This window comes from Prionailurus bengalensis, chromosome C1 (genome assembly GCF_016509475.1).
Source record: "Prionailurus bengalensis isolate Pbe53 chromosome C1, Fcat_Pben_1.1_paternal_pri, whole genome shotgun sequence".
Classification (NCBI taxonomy): Eukaryota; Metazoa; Chordata; class Mammalia; order Carnivora; family Felidae; genus Prionailurus; species Prionailurus bengalensis.
In genome coordinates, this window is record NC_057345.1 from 1,556,836 (window position 1) to 1,576,900 (window position 20,065).

Genomic DNA, 20,065 nt, shown 5'->3' on the forward strand with positions numbered 1-20,065 from the left:
AAGGCCAGCAAAGAGCCCCCCGCTAATCTGTCAGGGACCCCGCTGCCGCTGAGGAAACAGAGGCCAGAGAGGCACCAACAGAGGCTTGGGTGACCAGCGCTCTGGTGGATGTGGACAGCCTCCAAGGTAGCCCCTGAGAATCCTACCTCCGGGCACGCGCCCCTTCACGTGCGCGGCTCCCCATGGGCTGGGCTGGCAGATGGCCCTCGGAACAACAGAAGGCGGCACAAATGACTGGACGTCCTTCCCGGGATCAGGTATAAAAGGGCTGTGACTCCCGACCTGGGCGAGACACCTCACGCGGCGAGGGACGGAGGCCTGCCCACAGGCACGTGTGTGAACTTGGAAGCAGACCCCCCCACCCCGGCCTCCCCGTGGACCCTTCAGATGAGACCGCGGCCCCAGCCTCCGGCACCCAGGTGAGCGGAGCCCGGATTCCAGGCCCACAGAGACCTCGAGATAAGAACTGACAGCTGTTTTCAGTGGCCAAGTGTCGTGTTAACTCATTGGGCTGGGCTAGGTGACACCACAGCCCCTCTCTGAGTCGTGTGCGGCCTCCCCTCCCCTGAGGTGCTCGCTGGGCTCCCGCCTCCTCACCTGGTCCCTGCTCATCAACACACTCTGTTCTCGCTGGGCAGGTGCAGGGCATGGGCTGAGTTGTGTCCCCCACATTCTTAGGCTGAAGTCCTGACCCCCAGACCTGTGCAGGTGGCCTTACCTTGGCAGGTGATATAATTAAGATGAGGCCACCAGGGTGGCCCTAATCCAATATGACCGACGTTCCTATACAGAGGGGAAACTGGCCACAGACCCGTGCACGGGGTGAATGCACAGGAGGATTGGGGTTCTGCTGATGCCAGGAGCCACCAGGAGCCCGGAGACAGGCCTGGAGGGTCCTTCCCTCGGGAGGCGTGTGGCCTCTAAGGCTGCCTGGCTGCATGTCTGTGGTCAAGCCGCCCTGGCCGCGGGCTCCGTCACAGCAGCCCCAGGTCACAGGTGGTTCCAACCCCCTGTCCTTTCCCCCGGGAGGCTCCATGACACCCGGAGAGGAAGGGACTCTTGGGGCGGTAGGTCCCTCCTCCTCTAAAAACAGGGGCTCAGATTCTGGCAGCCTCTGCCCCCGGCATAAGTGTGTGTCCCTTCGGCCATGGGGCACCTGAATCAGACCCCTAACGTACACACCAAGCCTACGAAGACAGACGTACAGGACATCCCACTCTGGCTTTGTGATCGTTTAAACCTTGACAGCGGAAAACTCACTCAGGGCAAACCCTGAAGAGAGCTACACGGTCAGAAGAATCGGGTGAAGTGGGCAGCCGGTCGCTGAGCAGCCGCTCGGAAGGCGGAGCCCGAGCTCTGCAGGCCCCTTGAAAACAGAAACTCACGATGCGTACCTGTGGGAAGGACGGGACGGTGCGCGGGGAGGGAAGGGCGGGCCGCGTCCACTCTGTTCACCTCCGCTTCGTCCTGCTGGGGCTGGAGCCTCGCCAGCCTCCAACGGGGTGCAGGATGGCCACGGCCCCATGGCCCCCGACCCCACGCAGGCATTGTCCCGTGAAGGGGAGACGAGATGGTGGGACCCCAAGGTTTCCGGGTCTAGGACCGGGGAGAACGGTGGTTCACAAGCCTGTCTCTTGTTCCCCTGGAGGCAGGTGAAGCCCCGGCCCAGCCCCGCCCCCCGCCACTGCCGGCTGGCCTCCCCTCTGCCGCTCCCCACTCTGCTTTCCTGCCTTCCACGCAGAGGCTCCCGGCAGCTCAGCACGTCTGGGCTCTCCCCCCTCTCCTCTGCGTCCCGGCCTAGATCGTCTTCCACCTGCCCTGCAGTTGGGTGGGTCCGGTCACGCTGCGGGTTCCTGCCGCAGAGGGGCAGACGGGACAGCGCCTGGGATGGGCTGAATGTCTGTTTTCTCCCACCAGATTCCTACGCTGAAGCCCTGGTGTGACGGTGTCAGGAGGGGGCCTTTGGGAGGTGGTTAGTGTCAGATGAGGTCGTGAGGGTGGGCCCCACAGGGGGATTAGTGCCCGTCCAAGGAGAAGGAGAGACCCCAGCCCTCGCTCCGCCCTGCGAGGACCCAGAGGGAAGGTGGGAGTCCACAGGCCAGGCCAGGAAGCAGGGCCGCACCGGGACCAGGCCCCGCCGACACCCCTGCTCTCAGACGTCCGGCCCCCAGAGGCATGAGACACGGACGTCTGTTGTTAAAGCTGCTCTGTCTGTGCTGTTCTGTTATGGCGCCCCAGTTGCCCAGGACGGCCCCCCCGACGGCAACGGCTGGGTCTCGGGGCAGGCCTGGAGCTGTGCCCACCCACACGGGGCCTGATGCCCCCAAGATGTGGGCTCAGGTTACAGTGGTTAGCGGTCCGGTGGCTGCCACCCGCCACAAGGAGAGATCCTCCTCTCCTGCCTGCCCTGTGGTCAGGCGGACCAGGCACGGAGCCCTGGAGTTGCTGCATGGAAGGCCTCTGCCTTGATGGATCGGGAACCTGGGTCCCCCCAAAGCTGCCTCGGGTCTCCGGCCATACCCGCCGCGATGAGGGGTCCACTTCTCACCAGCATGTACCCGGGTGAAGTTCATCACCCGCCGGGGCTGGGCCCCCACTCCCACCGGGCCACAGAGCCACATGTCCCGGGAAGTTTCCCTCTGCCTCCACACCGTCAGCGGCCTGAGCGCTTGGGGATGCCACAGGCCAGCCCACCACAGCGCATTTGACCGCAGGTGCAGAAGGCACGGCAGGCCACTTGACTGCTGGCCACAGGCCACCCCCACGAGGCGATAATTTAGGCAGATATTGAACAGTATATGAGAATTCAGGGGGAGGGGCGCAGGGAAGGGCCCTGCACCCTGACGCTCTCACCTATGTGACAAAGGCCAGCCGTCACTTTGAAAATGACCAGGCACCTGTCACAGCGCCTGGCAGGAGGTGGTGCGTGAAGCGGGGCGGGGCGAGGGTCAGGTTGGGGAGGGATGGGATGCACGTACAGCACGTCCCCATTGTAGTTTGAAATCTAAAACCCGAAGGAACACGCCAAGGTATCAGCAGTGCTTAGCATGACCGGGTCGGGTCTACTTCTTATCAGCTTTATAATGCTTTTTCTTATGTTTGCCAAATTTCCTCCAACAAATGTATTTAGAAAACACATTTTGTAGGTGCTGGGGACCAGCGCTCCATGAGGGTGGGGGACAAAAAGCAGGAGAGGGGTGGTCTGGCCTCAGACCGTCTCTCCCCCCAAATAGGCCTGCCTCACCTTTCCCGCCCAGCAGTGTCTCCACAGCACCACCCTGAACCGTGGAAAGCTCTGCCAAGGGCTGTGTCGCTGAACTCCCAAGAGGATGTCAGCTCAACACCAATTCCTTCCTTCTGCCCCCTGAATACTGACTTGTTGCTGTCACGTTGGCTGCAGTGAGCCCGGTCTGCCCATCCAGGCCAGTTTAGTGAGTCAGGCTCATGGGAGGCTGAGAGAAGAGTCACCTAACGATGCTATTCCTGACCCAACTGGCTGGAAGGGGACAATGGTAGGCAGGGCTCATGATTGCTGTGCTGTCAGCTGTAGGGGCCCCATAGGCTCAGCTGAAACCCAGAGGTCAGAAAGAAAGGAGGTAGATAAAGACAAGTGAGTATGCTGACTTCAGCTACCGAGAGAAGAGAGGGGGATGGGAGGGATAATTGAAGAGGAGGTTGGATGGATAGTTGGGTGGGGATAGGTGAGTGGCGGATGGATGGATGGATAGATGGATGAGTGGATGGGTGGGTGGGTGGGTGGGTGGATGGATGGGTGGATAGATAGATAGATGGATGGTGGATGGATGGAAGGATGGAAGGATGGATGAGTGAATGGATGGATGGATGGTGGATGGATGGATGGGTGGGTGGATGGATGGGTGGATAGATAGATGGATGGTGGATGGATGGAAGGATGGATGGAAGGATGAATGGAAGGATGGATGAGTGGATGGATGGATGGATGGATGGTGGATGGATGGATGGTGGGTGGATGGTGGGCGGATGAGTGGATGGATGGGTGGGTGGGTGTATGGATGGATGGATGGATGGATGGGTGGATGGATGGATGAGTGGATGGATGAGTGGATGGAAGGATGGATGAGTGGATGGATGGATAGATAAGATAGATGGATGGATGGATGGACGGATGGATGGGTGGATGGATGGGTGGGTGGATGGATGGGTGGATGGATGGATGGGTGGATGGATGGATAGATAAGATAGATGGATGGATGGATGGATGGATGGATGGATGGATAGGTAAATGGATGAATGGATGGATGGATGAATGGATGGATGGATGGGTGGGTGGATAGATGGATGGTGGATGGATGGAAGGATGAATGGAAGGATGGATGAGTGGATGGATGGATAGATAAGATAGATGGATGGATGGATGGACGGATGGATGGGTGGATGGATGGGTGGGTGGATGGATGGATGGATGGGTGGATGGATGGATAGATAAGATAGATGGATGGATGGATGGATGGATGGATGGATGGATAGGTAAATGGATGAATGGATGGATGGATGAATGGATGGATGGATGGGTGGGTGGATAGATGGATGGTGGATGGATGGAAGGATGAATGGAAGGATGGATGAGTGGATGGATGGATGAGTGGATGGATGGATGGATGGTGGGTGGATGGTGGGTGGATGAGTGGATGGATGAGTGGATGGATGAGTGGATGGAAGGATGGATGAGTGGATGGATGGATGGATAGATGGATGAGTGGATGGATGGGTGGATGGATGGGTGGCTGGATGGATGGATGAGTGGATGGATGGATAGATAAGATTGGTGGATGGATGGATAGATGGATGGGTGGATGGATGGATAGATGGATAGATGGATAGGTAAATGGATGAATGGATGGATGGATGGATGAATGAATGGATGGATGGGTGGATGGATGGGTGGGTGGATGGATGGATGGATGGATGAGTGGATGGATGGATGGATGGACGGATGAATGGGTGGGTGGGTGGATGGATGGTAGATGGAGAATAGATGAGTGGGAATGTGACACAAGTTCCTTCTGAGAGATTCAAAAGAGCCAGGACACCACACAGAGTGCTCAGGGCTTTGGGCTCCCTGGGGCAAAGAGTTAGAAGAGAAGACAGTTGGGGAAACCCTGTAAGCACCCGTGGCCCCTGCACTCCCACATCGTCCACGGACATGTAGCCATTTCTCTCCTGTGGGAGCAGTGCCCATCCTGTCGCTCACATTGTGTCCCTGTTCCATCAGGCTGCCGGCCAACACTGGACCAGACCCTGGCAAACAGGATCTGGCCGCCAGATGTCAGCCACGACTAATGAGGCCAGCCTGCTGGTCACTAATTGGCTGAGGCTCTGGGCACCAGTGGCAGATGGAACCAGGGATGATGGGACAGCCAGGGCGGCCCCCAGCCCGGGACTTGTGTCGCCCAGTCGCGCTGCACCAGGGCGGTAGGGAGCAGGGGCGCTCGGCCGATCCGGGGCTGCCCGCTCCTGTCTAAATGCCTGGCAGCTTTCCAAGGCTGCCCAGGGGCTGCGCACCTCCCCCCACGGGCCGGGGCTCCTCCAAGGGTGTGGGAGGCGGGGGTCGTGCAGGGGCTGGCGAGGGCTGCCGTTGGGCATGACTGCTGGACCAGAAATAAGAGCCAGCCTTCCCGTGTAAGACGGAAAAGAGTGCCCTCCCGGACGATCACGGTGGCGAGCCTTGCCCTGCGGAGGGGGACGGAGTCACAGCCGGTTCGCCCATAAACTTGTTCGAGCGATTTACGAGGCATGGCCGGCTGGGGTGGGGGCAGGGCAGCCTCAGAGGCCGGCTTCTCACCGGAGTCTGAAGAGCGGTAACGTCCTTGCGTTAATAGCAAATGCAACCTTGGCGGCAAATGCCGAGCTGCAGGGAGCATCGCCTGCGCCGGAGTGACAAGGACGCCTGTGGACTCCGACGTGGGCACCTGCACAGGATGCGTGCCGCCCCCCTCCCCAGCTGCACACCCCCGGGGCTGGGAGGGGCGGGGGCGGTTCCGCGAGGGACCGCAGACACGGCTGCGAGGAGGCAGGGCTGGGGTGGGGGAGAGGTTCCCAGGCACCTGAGCCCCACGGGGTGGAATCCCTGCCCCCGGCTGGGAGCTTGAAACCAACACAACATCACGTGGGCTGTGGCTCCTAAACCCACTCGGTTTCCTCAGCGGCCGTGTGGTACCGCCCCCCAGCGGATGTCCCACTTCCTGGTGGTGGGTCTCCTCTCCGTGAGGTGGACAGTCGTGAGCCAGACTGGACGCTGATGGTGGGGGCAGAGGCTTCCCCGAGCCCGGGGCCAGGCTTCGAAGGCACAGGCACACGTGACAAGCGGTGGGGAAGGTGCGTTCCGGGCGGGGGACGGGCGTTTGTCCCAAGCGGGCGGAGAAGAGTGAGGTGAGGACCGCTTCCTGGGGTCGCTCTGCCGGGCGTGCGGCGACCCAGTGGCCACGGCTCGGCAGGGAGACTGGAAACATTTGGAGAAGGGGTCCTGGAAACGCTCGGATGGCTTTGCTAGAAACCACTGTCCTGACGGCTGGGCCCCCTTTCCCGGCTCTGTCCCCGGGGGTCTGAGCTTGTCTGGGGCTGGCAGGTGTGGTTTCTGTGTGCTCGTGTGTCCTGCGCCCGGGTCAGAGGCAGCTGGCCTCTGGGACGCGGTTATTGTGCTGTTACGACAACGGGGTGCCCAGTGGCCACAGGACGGTCCCACACCCCCTGGCCGGTCTAAGCTGCGCCTCTGCCTTGGTCTTCTTCTCCTTCTCTGTCCCTCCTGCAAATGCCCCCCAGCCCCAGCCAGCCCCGGCCCCCGCCCCCCGGGACAACCGTGTCGCCCGTGTGCCTCGACCCGGCGTGTGAAACTGACATCTGATGTTACATCACCTCCCACGTGGGCCGCTTTGGGGCCCAATTTAGAAACCTCGAGAGCACATTCCTCCTGATTCTGCCTGGAGTGTTTGGGGACAAGGAGAAAATTCCAGCAAAGCCTGAGACCCGGGCACATAGGCCTTTTGTGGTGTAAGCAGAGGCTGGAACCCCCCAGACCCAGCCTTCCGCTGACCGTCCCCACACCCGCAGCAGCCTGCCGGGGACACATCCTTCCCTAAGTGCTGGAGCCTCCAGATGGTGGGAGCCCCCGCAGGGGCAGTTGATGGTGGTTTGGGGCTGTGCAGACCCCGCCTGGGGTCATCCCGAGGCATCAACCCCATTGCCCTTGTGACTCAGTTTCTACCTGAGGTGTCCTTTGGGGAAAATGTCCAGCAATGCCAACTTTATATCGATTCTCACCCAGGACTTAGCCCCGAGGGTGCCCCCAAAGTCCTACGTCTGTCACTTGTCTACATGACACGTATACACCACACAGCTACACCACGTGTCTACACTACAAAATAACACGTGACTATTTTTGCTGGTGGGTTTAGAGGGGTCGGCTGGACACACAGGACCACCGGCAGGAGGAGGCCAGGAGGTCTAGTGGGGAGGGGTCCTCTGGGAGGGCTCTCTGGACGGGGGCGGAGCTGGACCCCCCGAGGCTGATTTGGGATGTGCGGGGAGGGGAGGGACCATCGGGGACTCACACGTCCCCCACGCCCCCCTCCACCCTCCAGGGCTCAGTGCTGTTGGCCCTGGCTCTCTGGGAGGCTGCGGCGGGTGTCCCTTGGCCTGGCCCCTCGGGCAGAGCAGGACTGGGGCTACAGCTCACAGCCTTGCCACCGTTCAGCCTCCCTGCCGGCCTCAGATTTGCTGACCTGGTCATCTCTGACCAGGGGGCGTGGCCGGCTGTGTGATGGTCCGTAGACACAGGTGTCCCCGACTCCAGAAACCTCAGATCCCGTCTTCAGAGGTCGTGTCCCAACCCCACTGCTACGGCTATACATGCCTAGAGAGACAGCCAGCAGGCCCAGACAGCTTTGCTTAGCATCTCTTATGTGGCATAGAGAGCCAGGGCCACGGGCTAAAGGGAAGAGAAATCCCTGAGGCCTTCCTGGAGGAGTCTGCATGTTCCGAGTACCTGCTGTGATGGGCTCTGGGCACTGTCCCTCCAACCTGGACCCGTGCAAAGGGAAATGTGTTTTTGCCCCCCCCATAACAGCAGCCCGATGGGTGCTGGGTAGGCCCAGGCTGGGCTGCTCTTCTCAGCTCCAAGGCCGGGCCTCAGCACATGGGCCTAGCAATACCTCCTGTGGGTCTGGCTTATCCCGTGATTGTTGGAATCTCACCAGGAAGGGAGTGCTGGGGGGCTCTGAGCCCCCTGCCCCTGAAGGTCCCGTGCCACTGGCTGAGGACAATTGTTGCCTTGGCTGGATTGTTACATGTGGGACCGTCACCCCTGAAGAGGCCACGGCCCCCGGACCGTCTGAGAGCAGGGCAGACCCGTGGGGAGGATGGGGGGCTTTCAGGCACGGGCCGCCTGCTAGTGCCTCCTGGGAGTCGTGGAATCCCGTGCCCTTAAAGCTTCCAGGGGGCCTCTCGTGTCACAAAGTAGCTCGAGAGAGTTCTGTCTTTATCTTGGCGAGGCTACCGCAGACATGTTTAATCCACACGTGTTAGATTCTCCGGCCGTGATTTTCGACAATGGCTCTGGCCTCTGCAAGGCAGGCCTGTCTGGGGAGATTGGCCCCCGCCACGTCATCAGCTCCATCGTGGGGCACCCCAAGTTCAAGATGCCTTCGGCAGGACCCAACCAGAAGAAGGACTTTGTGGGGGAAGAGGCTTTGCACAAGCGTGAGGTTCTGCACCTGTGTCACCCCATCGAGCGGGGCCTGGTCACCAGCTGGGAGGACGTGGAGACCCTCTGCAGGCATCTGTTTGAGTGGGAACTGGGGGTGAAGGCCAGCGACCGGCCCGTGCTCATGACCGAGCCCTCGCTGAACCCCAGGGAGGCCCGGGAGAAGATGGCCGAGCTGATGTTCGAGAAGTTCAACGTGCCCGCCTTCTACCTGTCGGACCAGGCGGTGCTGGCCCTCTACGCCTCAGCCTGCATCACGGGCCTGGTGGTGGACAGTGGGGACGGGGTCACGTGCACCGTCCCCATCTTCGAGGGGTACTCCTTGCCCCACGCGGTCACCAAGCTCTACGTGGCGGGCAGGGACATCACAGAGCACCTCACCCGGCTGCTGCTGGCTGGCGGGTGGACCTTCCCGTGCGCGCTAGACAAAGTCCTTGTGGACGACATCAAGGAGAAGCTGTGTTATGTGGCCCCGGAGCCAGAGAAGGAGCTCTCCCGGAGGCCGGAGGAGATCCTGAGGGAGTACAAGTTGCCGGACGGGAACATCGTGCGAATCGGGGACCAGCTGTACCAGGCGCCCGAGGCCCTGTTCGCACCCGACCAGCTGGGCATCCAAAACCCGGGCCTCTCGAAAATGGTCTCCTGCAGCATCACCAAGTGTGACGCCGACATCCAGAAGAGCCTCTTTGGGGAGATTGTTCTGTCGGGGGGCACCACCCTGTTCCAGGGCCTCGACGACCGTCTCCTCAAGGAGCTGGAGCAGCTGGCTTCCAAAGGGACCCCCATCAAGATCACGGCCCCCCCCGACAGGTGGTTCTCCACGTGGATTGGGGCCTCCATTGTCACCTCCCTGAGCAGCTTCAAGCAGATGTGGGTCACCTCCGCGGATTTCAAGGAGTTTGGGACATCCGTGGTCCAGAGAAGGTGCTTCTGAGGGGCCGTGGGCAGGGGTGGGTGCGAACTCTCCCCTCGGCATCAGCAGGACCCTCAATAAAAGACCAAACGGTGCAGCTTTTGGACACATCAGGCCGTTTATTCTAGGTGGCACCAGAGTAATTTGCGACCCTGGTGGCGAATCTCTTAAGTGGTTCCCCCCCACCCTCCTCTCCCGAGAAAGCCCTAGGTTATATCTGCAGAGTTTGCACCAAAGGCAGGGGCCCAGGCCTCATGCTGGAGCTTGATTCAGCAGGGCCCTGGGATCTGCATTTCAGATGGTCTGAGATGGTCAGCCCTGGTGGGGGACAGGGACAATCATGAGCGCTGCCCTGCTCTGGGGGCCAGCAGACGCTTACCTGGTGCGTCCTCGGCAAAGTATGGCTTTCGTTGCTTGTACGAGGCCGGGCAGCGGGAGCAGAACGGAGCCCTTGTCCTGGGCGGACGGTGTGGGGCAGCAGCAGAAACTGCCGTCTGTTTAGGACCCTCTAGGGCCCCTGCTCCGAGGGGGCATGGAAGCATCGACACCCCTACTTGATTGTCGTGATGTGTCTGTTTGTTTTTACCTCCAAGGATGTTGATGGCGTTGTTTGGGAGTAAAATACCGGCCACAAAGTGACCAGCCGTCGATAAAGTAACGGTTGGATAAGTTATGCACAAAGGGCAACTCCTCATTGAGTTGGCAGAATTCTCCCAAAATAATATTGGGAAAGGAACAAAATACAGAAATGTCTTTATAAAATGATCTCCTGTTTTTTTTTTTCCTGGCGAAGAAAACAATGGCACTTCCCCACGCCTATCTGTGCATGTTTTGTACTAGTGAACACGTGGGGATTTTTTTATAGGGTAATAAGCACGTGGAGCAAAGAACAGAAGGGTAGATGCCACTGGTTGGTGCAAGAAGGAGGGGACGAGGCAGAATGCAGGGGGAAGGGAAGAGGGCAAGAGGGAGAAAAAAGTCTTAAAGACAGGACTACGTGAAATCTCAGCCTGCATGAAATACACCCATTTTCTACACGTGTGTGTATTTCATGTCTGCATCGTCCATAATCTATTCCTATACTTTGGCTGTCAAGCTACTTATGTCATAGTTAGAGTGAGCACACAGTGTCTGTGAAGGTAGCAGGTACCTGGGTCCCTTGTCGAGGCCGTGACACCGATCTCTGCCTTTTAGATGGTGTGTTTGGTTTGTTTACATTTAAAGCAGTATGTTCTATCTTAACTCTGCCTCCTTATTATTTTGTTTCCTGTTCTTCCTCTCTCCCCTTTCTGTGGGTGGTTGAACTTTTTTTTTTAATCCCTTCTTGATGTATTGACAGGGATTTTCAGCATATTGAGTTGTATTGATTTTTTTGGTGATTGCCCCAGGTGCACATCACAGTCCACTTGGAGTGATGTTTTAGCACTTGGAGTGAAATTCAGAAAACATACTTCTGTTGAGGTCCCTTCACCCTCCCAAATATTAACATAGAATTGTCCTGTTTCTTCTACACATGTTGAGAACAACCTAAAAAGGTATTCAATTTTTCTTCTACCATCAAATGATTTAAGAAACTCATTAGAATACCCCATAATTTGGGGCGCCTGGGTGGCTCAGTCAGTTGAGCATCCAGGTCTTGATTTTGGCTCAGGTCACGATCTCATGGTCGTGAGATCGAGCCCCGCACGAGGCTCTGCACTGGGTGTGGAGCCTGCTCGAGATTCTCTCTCTCTCCCTCCCTCTCTGCCCCTCCCCTTCTTGTGCTTTCTCTGCTCAAAATAAAACAAAAAAATAAGCATTAAAAAAAAAAGACTCACGTGTCATGTGGTTACCCTTATTCTATCCATGTTCTTTGGTGCTTCTGAGGTTCCAAGGCCCCTTTCTGTTTACAAGAACCTCCCTTAGTCTTTCCTTAGGGGTAGTTTTCTAGTGGTGAGTTCTCTTGGCTTTCTGTCATCAGAGGATGCCTTTCTTTCTCCTTCGCCCCTGAAGGATATTTTCTGTGGACATAGAATCTGCAGGTAACCGTTCCCTTTCAGCACCTGAACGATGCGTGGGCCCCTTCTCCGTGGCCGCCAGGGCTGCAGATCAGAGACCCTCAGTTATTTGCTGCCCTCGTACAGGTAACGTGCTGTTTCTCGCTCGCTGCTCTTGAGAGCTTTTCCTTGTCTGTAGTTCCCAGAAGCTTAATGATGGTGTGTCTGGGCGTGGATTTCTTTGGGTTCATCCTTTGGGATCTACGCCGCCTCTTGAATCTGTAGATGCATGCCCTTTGCCAAATTCGGGAAGTGTTGTCCACTCTTTCCGCTCCTCCCGCCATGTTGTATCGTCCCCTGGACTCCTGACGGTCTGTTCATCTTTTTTGGCCTCTTTTCTTGGTGGTTCAGTTTGGATAAATCCCACTTGCCTGCCCTGAAATTCACCAGTTCTGTCCCCTCCCATGCCCCACACCGGCCCATTTGCAAATTTTAGGGATATTTTTCAGTTCTATAATTTGTCCTTCTTTTGTAAATTCTAATTCTTTGCTGAGAGTTGCCGCTTTTGCATTTGTTGCAAGGAAATTCACAATTGTTTGCTGACACAGTTTTGCGATGGCTGCTTTAAAACCCTGCCAGACAATTCCAGCCTCGGATTCAGCTCGATCTGCTGCGACAATCGGGCCTGCTCCTCGCCCTTTCTCATTCAGCCTATGATTTTCTCGGGTCTTGGTATGAGGAGTGATTTTCTATTATACCCTGGAAGTTTTGAAAGTCCTGAGACTCTGGATACTATCTAATCTTTTTTGTAGTAGACAGTCCCCCCTTGGGGTGTAGCACGAGGGTTGGGTGGAGTTTTCTGAGGATCCCCACGGCCAACGCCCCAGAAACACGGGCACTGACTCACACGGCCTGCCGCGGCCGGGGGTGGGGCGGTGGACGTTCAGCTCCCTCCTCGGCCCCACTGAGGCCTCGGGAGGAAGTAAGAACCGACTAACTCTGCCTGCCTCACTGCCTCTGAGTGGGGGTGAACGCTCAGTTCCCCACTGAGTCCCACGGACACCAGGGAAGGGGGAGGCAGAGAGTCAGCTAGCCTTCGTCCACCATTTCCTCCGACCATCTTGTTAATGCCAGGTGGGGCTGGGGACTCAGCTCACGCATGGGGCTCCCGAGGAGTGTGTTTATCTCTTTCCATCATACCTAACGGTCACTAAAGGAACTTAGAGAGGGCCACTGGTCCTTACTCTCAATACCCTCCCCGTCAGGGTCACCGCTTTCCAAGTGAGGATGTCAAGCTCCGGAGCCGTGACTTTCCAAAACCACGTAATAAGTTGAGAACCGCTCTCAGCCCAGCTTCTAGGGCTCTTTCCTCCATTGTATACTCCTTCGCACCCCGCTCTGCCCGAGACTGTCCTCCTGTTACCCAGCCACACCACAAAGAGTGACTAAAACAAAGCCCCCTTTTATTCTATTCAATATACTCTGCTTTCGGGGCGCCTGGGGGGCTCAGTCGGCGAAGCGTCCGACTTCGGCTCGGGTCACGATCTCGCGATTTATGGGTTCGAGCCCCACGTTGGGCTCTGGGCTGATGGAGGTGATGGTGGTGATATTGGCGATGATGATGATGATGGTGATGGTGGTGATGATGGTGATGGTGATGATGATGATGGTGATATTGGCGATGTTGATGGTGATGGAGGTGATGGTGGTGATATTGGCGATGATGGTGATGGTGATATTGGCGATGTTGATGGTGATGGAGGTGATGGTGGCCATGGTGGTGGTGTTGATGGCTGTGATGGCACTTTTCTGACCGCTAGGTCATCCTCAGCACTTTGTCCCTAGGGTGCTCTAGCGTGGAGAGGGAACGTAGCTCCCCAGTCCCTGGTAGAGTCCATAGCAGGAGCTTCATACCAGGTCTGGCTTCCAGTTTTGGCTTCCTTGAGGGAGCAAGGGGGCCCAGGGGAGTGTCAGGCAGGCTAGACAGACGGGAGTAGCTGTGGGTTCAGCCTTCCCATCTGTGGCTTCACCCTTGGGTCAGCCCAGAGTTGTCTAATGCAAAAGGTCAGGGCTTGGGGCCGGGGTGGGCTAGGTCCTGGAGGAAGGGGGGAAACCGTCTTCTGGCTTTGAGCTCCTCAGACCCCGCCTGCCGGGAGAGAGACCGAGGAGTGAATCTGAGCCCGTTTTCTATTTCTGATTTATGGGTCGCCCTCCCCACATCTCGACAGAGTCCTCTTCAAAGCCCTTCCCACCTTTTCCCATCCCCGTGGTCACAAACAAAATCTTTCTGTGAAGCACCATTTGGGTGCAAGGTATGATGGAGATGCTGTAGGCAGGCTAGCTCTGCTTGAGCGGAGGGGATGGCACACAGAGGCCAAGTGCGACCCTCGCTCTGACCTGCTGTGTCCCTGGCAGAGCCCAGACCGTGTCAGCTCTCCTATCCCCCTACTGAGGGCCCCTGCCGGCCCTGCCGGACTGGTCACTCACATTCGGAAGCTCAGCCCGTGTGACTCTGGGGTCCGGGCTCCTCCGTGTTCTGAGGGCGCGGTGTTCAGCAATGCCCACAGCCTGCAGTGTCCCCTCACGGTGCTCAGTTCCCCTGCTCTTAAATCCCAGCTGCCATGAGGTTCCCAGAAGGTTCCATGAGCGATCCTGGCCGTAATTGCGAGGCACCCTCAAAGCCGTGTCTCGTGGTGGGAGCCAGACGCAGGCAGTCTGTATCAGGGTGATGGGGACATCAGGCAGGGAGGCAGAGGACATGCAGGGAAAGCACCTTTGTGCTCCTGACACCCACCTGTCCCCTGGATTCCGTGATCTCTGCTGTGACGGTCTCCAAGGCCAGCCCTGGACACCCCTGCGGGGCCCGTGGGTGCCAGCCAGTCACGGGCTCACCTACAGAGGCTCTGTTGCTCTCTAGAGATGTGGTCTGCGTGCCAGCCCCTCCACGTCGGGGTCCGGGCACAACACTGACCCTCAGGAAATGGCTGCGCCCCTGCCCAGCCCTTTGCTCCCTCCTGGGCCCGGGTCCGCTTGCCTGGGAGGCCAGAGCAGAGCTCCAGGCCCCAGGGGCCTCCCACCTCCCGCCTGGCTGCAGTGTGTGGGCTGAGCTCCGTGTGGCCCCAGGAAAGCCATGGGGCCGCTCGGAGTCTCTGTGTTCCCCTCTATAATGGGGTGATTACCACCCCTCCTCCCGGGGGTCACAACTGTCCTCCTGCATCGGCCTCAACCCAGGGGTGGTGGAAGACGTGGAAGCGGTTCTGGGGCCAGCTCCAGGGAGCACCGAGTTCCGGCTCCAGGGAGCACGGAGTTCCAGCTCCGGGAGCGTCTTGTTCCAGCTCTGCGAGCACCTCATTCCAGCTCTGGGGAACACCTCGTTCTAGCTCTGGGGAACACTGCTTTCTAACTCCTGGGAGCACCTTATTCCAGCTCCAGGGAGCATGTCATTCCAGCTCCGGGGAGTACCCCATTCCAGCGCTGGGCACCACCTCATTCCAGCTCTGGGGAGCACCAAGTTCCAGCTCCGGGGAGCATCTCATTCCAGCTCTGGGGAGCAGCGCGTTCCAGCAGGCGTGGGGCAGCTTCTGCTTGCAGACGTGGGGCCATGAGGCCACTGGTGGAGGAGGAAGCCCAAGAGAGAGCACATGTCACTCCGGGTCTGGCCCTGTGTCCGCCATCGCCCCGTGGCCTCAACCCCGGGTCCAGGAGAGCGGGAGACGCCCCCCCTCCGTGCGTCGAGTACACGGGGGGCCAGACTGCAGATTCCCTCCCGTGAGACCGAGGCGAGGCCGCCCTCACGCAGACACACGGGGGAAAGGAGTCCCCGCCTGCTCACCTCTTGGCCTGGGAACGCGCCCTCTGCCAGAAGGGGCTTCAGCTGAGGTGACTGTGGTGACCGCGTGCACTCACTCACTCATTTGCTCACCTCACGGGCTCTGGTGGGAGCCCCTCCCCCCCAGGTCCGGGGGCTGCTGCGTCCCCCACGGGGCCACATGGCTGCCAAGGACGGGAGGGGGCATGAGCAAAGAGGGGTGCACGTGGATGGGAGCCACGGCCCTGACGTGTGTGGTGAACACCCGCTCGCTCCACAGGAGGCAGAGCAGAGGGCCCCAGGGAACGTTGAGTCCGGCACCGGCCCAGGTTCTGTGCTTGGACACCGCGCCACGGGGGTGGGTCCAGAGCCATGAGCCGCGCCCCCGCCAGCAGCCCCCCACGCCCGCATGGACGGGAGCCTCTGCCCGGTAGTGCCGTGGGCGCCAAGGAGCCTCAGGAGTCTGGGCCCCCGCCCGGCGCCCCCTCCCATCCTCAGCCCTGAGGTTGGAAGACCCCTGTGGGACCGTTGAGCACGGACCACACTGTCCTGACCCCAGACAGACTCCCCTGGAGTCCGTGGGCAGGGGGACACCTGTACCCCCTCCCCCTGATCCTGTCCCCGTCCTTCCCCGAATGTGGCGACAGGGCTCCTCTGGCCCCAGGCCTGGGGCTTACGGGGCTGTTGGGAGACACGGGCCTCGGAGGCCCAGTGCCAGCAGGGAAAACCTGTAAACCAATGAGGTGCGACCGTGGACAGTTTAAGTATGATACGGCTCGCTGACTTCCATATGAGAGGGGATTTACGGAGGCTTAGCGTTGAGACCCGGGGAATCCAGGGCAGATAACAAGAGAACCGGGGCGGCTGCGGGAGCCGGTGCCGGCCGCCAGGGGCCCTGGGGCCCATACCTCCCCCCGGGCGTCCCCGTCCCCGCCCCTGCCCCTTTGCACTGACTCACAGGGCTGCCGTCCCCTGGGAAGGCACGGGAGGTGGGCCATTCTCGGGGCCCCCGGCTGCCCTCTGAACACATGGCCCGAGGGGCGGGGCGGGCATCTGTGGGCAGAGCAGACCGACCGCATCGGCACCGACCCCCAAAGAGATGCATGTGACTCTCCAGCCTCCCAGAGGCCCCACGGAGAAGGATCGGGTGGTGCCCCGGCTTCTGGACCCCCGAGCCGTGCGGGCCCACGCACGCGGCCCCCGCACCCTGGGCCCAAGGAGACGGCCGTGGGGAGGGGCTGCAGCTGAGGGGCCGGGCAGATCGACATGCCTCCTGGGGTCCACGATGCGGGCTGTGCGAGCACCGGGAAGGTGACCTCAGAACCTGAGGTCCGGGGGGCAGGCACGAGCTGGGGGGGGGGGGGGGGCAGCGGTCAGGCCTGAGTTTCCTCACACGCTTGCCCGGGGCCAGCACAGAGAGGCCGGGCTCCAAGGGGTGGTCTGGATGGCTGGCCCTAGATGAGCAGCTGTGTCCCCGTGGCAGGGCTCAGGGTGGGCCCGGTAAGGACAGAGACACAGCTCCCCTGCCCCCACCCCTGCCCTCGAGGCCTGAAGCAGGGCAGAGAGGGAGGAGGGCCCCGGGTGGGAGAGACCTTTCTGGGCTCTGCTCACTTTTCATTGTTCCTACAAGGTTCCCGGGGGCACCGCCCCATCCCTGCCGGGCCCCACGGGGCGGGCAAAGACCCAGGCCCTGGAACATTGTCGTTCCTGGTTCCCCTGGCGCAGGACCTGGCCTGTGCTCGCTGCTGTCCCGGGGAGGGGAGGGGGGGGGAACCTGAGGCAGGCCCGGAGCCCCTGGGCCCTCAGCCGCTCCCAGTCAGGGAAGCCGGTGCTGGTTCCAGCCTCACGGTTTTGCTCAAAATGAAAACCCCACGAGGGTGCCCACGATCCTTCCACGAGCGCCTGTCCCAGCTGCGGGCAGACCTGTCACCAGGCCGCGCGTGCACGGCCGTCAGCAGCAGGCGGCGTGTCCCCCGTCCTCTTTCTGGTGAGTGTCCAGGGCCTCGTCCCCGTTTCCCAGTGCGTGCGGATCCCCTGTGTTCGGGGCTCGGTCAGCCGGTGACAATGCCCAGCACCCGGAACAATGCACTCATTGTCACGGCCGGCCCTGGCTCGCGGCGCGGAAATGTAAGACGCGGGGCCCCCAGTTATCACGCTCGCAGGGAACGGGGCTGGGCTCCAGCTCACACGAAGACATAATAATTCTCACCCATTATTCGAATCTCCTGTTTCCCTCGCCCCACCTTTTGGCGGCAACAGCCGAAGGGAGAGGGTGGCGGGGCCCTAAGGGCACAGGACCGTGGAGTCCTCACACGTGGGCATCTGGCCACATCGAGGGCCTGGGGCCACGGCCAGGGCGCCGGACACGGCTCTCGAGGGGGTCTGGCCTGGCCGGCGACGAGGTCATCCGTCAGAGCACTCCGGCATCGGCTCCCCGCAGCAGTCGTCTCCTGACCCGAGGCCCACGGTTCTGGCAGGGCCGGGGATGACGCCAGGAGGGACGCCGTCACAGGGCGGAGGCGGCCCTCGGCCCGTGCCGGCCAGCTCGGTCGGAGACGGCGGCTCCTGGCTCCCGGAGGCCGGGGGCTCCTTCTGCCACGGCCAGTCCGCCTGCCTGTGGTCGGGGGCCACCGCCAGGGACGCGTCCCAAGCCTGGGGGAGGGAGCTGGAGGCCGGCCCGCCCGCTCAGGGCCATTTCAGGCCTCGCGGAGAGGCGTCCGCGGAGAAAGCGGATACCTCACGGTTATGCAAGCCGGGTCTCCGAGGATGGCCGCTGTCGGCAGCCAAGACAAGCACGGTCCGCTCCAGAGCGAGAGGTTGTTGGGCCTGTGAGGGGAGGCGCGGGGAGGCGGGGAGGGGGCAGGCGTGGCGGGGCTTCTCCAGCGTCTCCCCCCTCTGCACGAGACCTGCTCGCCTCACGCGCGAGCCGCACATCTGGGTCTGGAAGGGCGCCCGGATGGAGGGGTGTCTACCGTCTCCCCCGGCGCCGGCGGGGGCGGGAGGCCGAGACCTGTCTGATTACCGGACTGGTGCTGAGCGAGCGGCGGTCTGTGCACCGGGGGCCATCCGGCAGGAGCCCACAGTGTCAGGTGTCCCCCGCGGTTCAGGAAACACGGGGACAGTGCTGTCCCTTGCACCGGGGTGCCACGGAGTCCGGAAGGGCCTGGGGCACGGAAGAAACCCCCAGCGTGGACCAAATGGAGGGCTAGGTCGAGGCGGGAGGCGGGGTGGGGGGCTCCCGGCTGCATGGGAGGGGCTGTGAGCCAGAGGATGGCGGGAACCGGGAGCAGAGAGCAGGCTGTCCCTGCGCGGGGACCCCCCTGTGGCGAGGCAGCACACCCCTTTCTGGCCGACGTGGCTCCGGAGCCCGGGATACGCGGCAAGGGCCCCACGTCCAGGTGGAGGCATTGCCCGCCGGGGGCAGCCGCACCCCTGCAGGCTCAGCGGGGAGAGACACAACTCAGCGGCCCCTCGTGTGTGGCCCTCAGGCTCAGCCTGGAACAGAGGGACGAGAGGCGGTCCGGCATTGAGCGGAGTCCCCCCTCCACGCACCTGGGCTTCATGAAGACAGACGAGCCGAGGGGGGAGGCTCTGCACCCCCAGGGCGGGGCCTTTTATCTGCCGAGGAGCTCAGAGAATGTTTCACAGAAAACTCATCCCCAGGACCATCAATCAGAAAGTGGAAGGAAGACGCCGTCAAGACCTGAAAATATGGGCTTTGGCCTGTGCACGTGGGCGGTAAGGCTCTTAACCAGAAAAACCTGAGTCCACAGCCCCGGGCGAAGTGGGAGCAGCGCCCCCTGCAGACGCCTTCTGGCACCTGCTCCGGGTCCCACGCGGACCCGCGCGGCCGCCCTGGGGCTCCTCCTCGCCCTGAGGTCCGCGGGTGGGCGGGAGGGGTGGGCTTCAGGGGAGCCCCTGGATGGGGCCGCGGTAAACCCCGCCGGAGCCCCCCCCCGGAGGGGCGGGGCCGCACCCCCGCATCCCCCGCACCGGCTGTCCCGACAGCGTCCCCAGCGGGGAGGGCTGCGCGGCCAGCAGGGCAGGGAATGACCACAGCTGGCCGTCCCCCTCCCGGGTCCTCACAGCATGCCTAACGCTCCCTTTCTCTTCCGGTGAGCGGAACAGGGCAAGTGGGCAGCTTTAGCAGACAGGGGGACACCTAGACGGTAGCCGCGTGCCGGGGACAGAAACGCACGACGCACCCCGCGGCCGTGTGACTGCGGGCCGGCCCCGAGGCTTCCCGCGACGAGAGACGCGGTTCCAGGCTGGGGAGGGCGGGTGTGCCGCCGGAGGCCAGCGTGGACCTCGCCCGGCAAGACGCTGGGTGGCCGGCCGGCCTCTCTGGGTCCGCGGTGTGTCCTGTGATTGACAGGCCCGCGCCCCGGCCCCAGGGCCAGCCCCCATCACACAGGTGGCCGCTCACCGACGTCGGTGTCCCCGCAGCGACGGGCGGCGACCTGAGCACCCTCGGGGCTAGCGCAGTGCCAGGAGGCTCAGGGGACGCCTCGGGGTCCTGGGGGTGCCTGTGAACTGGGAGCAGGGGGAGTCCCCCACCCAGCCCCGGCTCCCAGCCCCCCCCCTCCCCGGTCCCTGCCCGTCCAGCCGGGCCGTCTCTGCCCTTCGTT

The 20,065-nt window shown here is 61.1% G+C and overlaps 1 protein-coding gene across 1 annotated transcript; it reads left to right on the forward strand.

Annotated features, from left to right (window-relative positions):
• The first annotated feature begins 8,253 nt into the window (after positions 1-8,253).
• On the forward strand, positions 8,254-9,759 carry ACTRT2 (actin related protein T2). The gene has a single exon (XM_043573598.1). The coding sequence runs from the start codon at positions 8,541-8,543 to the stop codon at positions 9,672-9,674; it is 1,134 nt and encodes a 377-aa protein (XP_043429533.1). The 5' UTR covers positions 8,254-8,540; the 3' UTR covers positions 9,675-9,759.
• The last annotated feature ends 10,306 nt before the right edge of the window (positions 9,760-20,065 follow it).

What these genes read in the sequence shown, in the direction of transcription:
- ACTRT2 (XM_043573598.1), top strand. Translation starts at nt 8,541, where the DNA reads ATGTTTAATCCACACGTGTTAGATTCTCCGGCCGTGATTTTCGACAAT.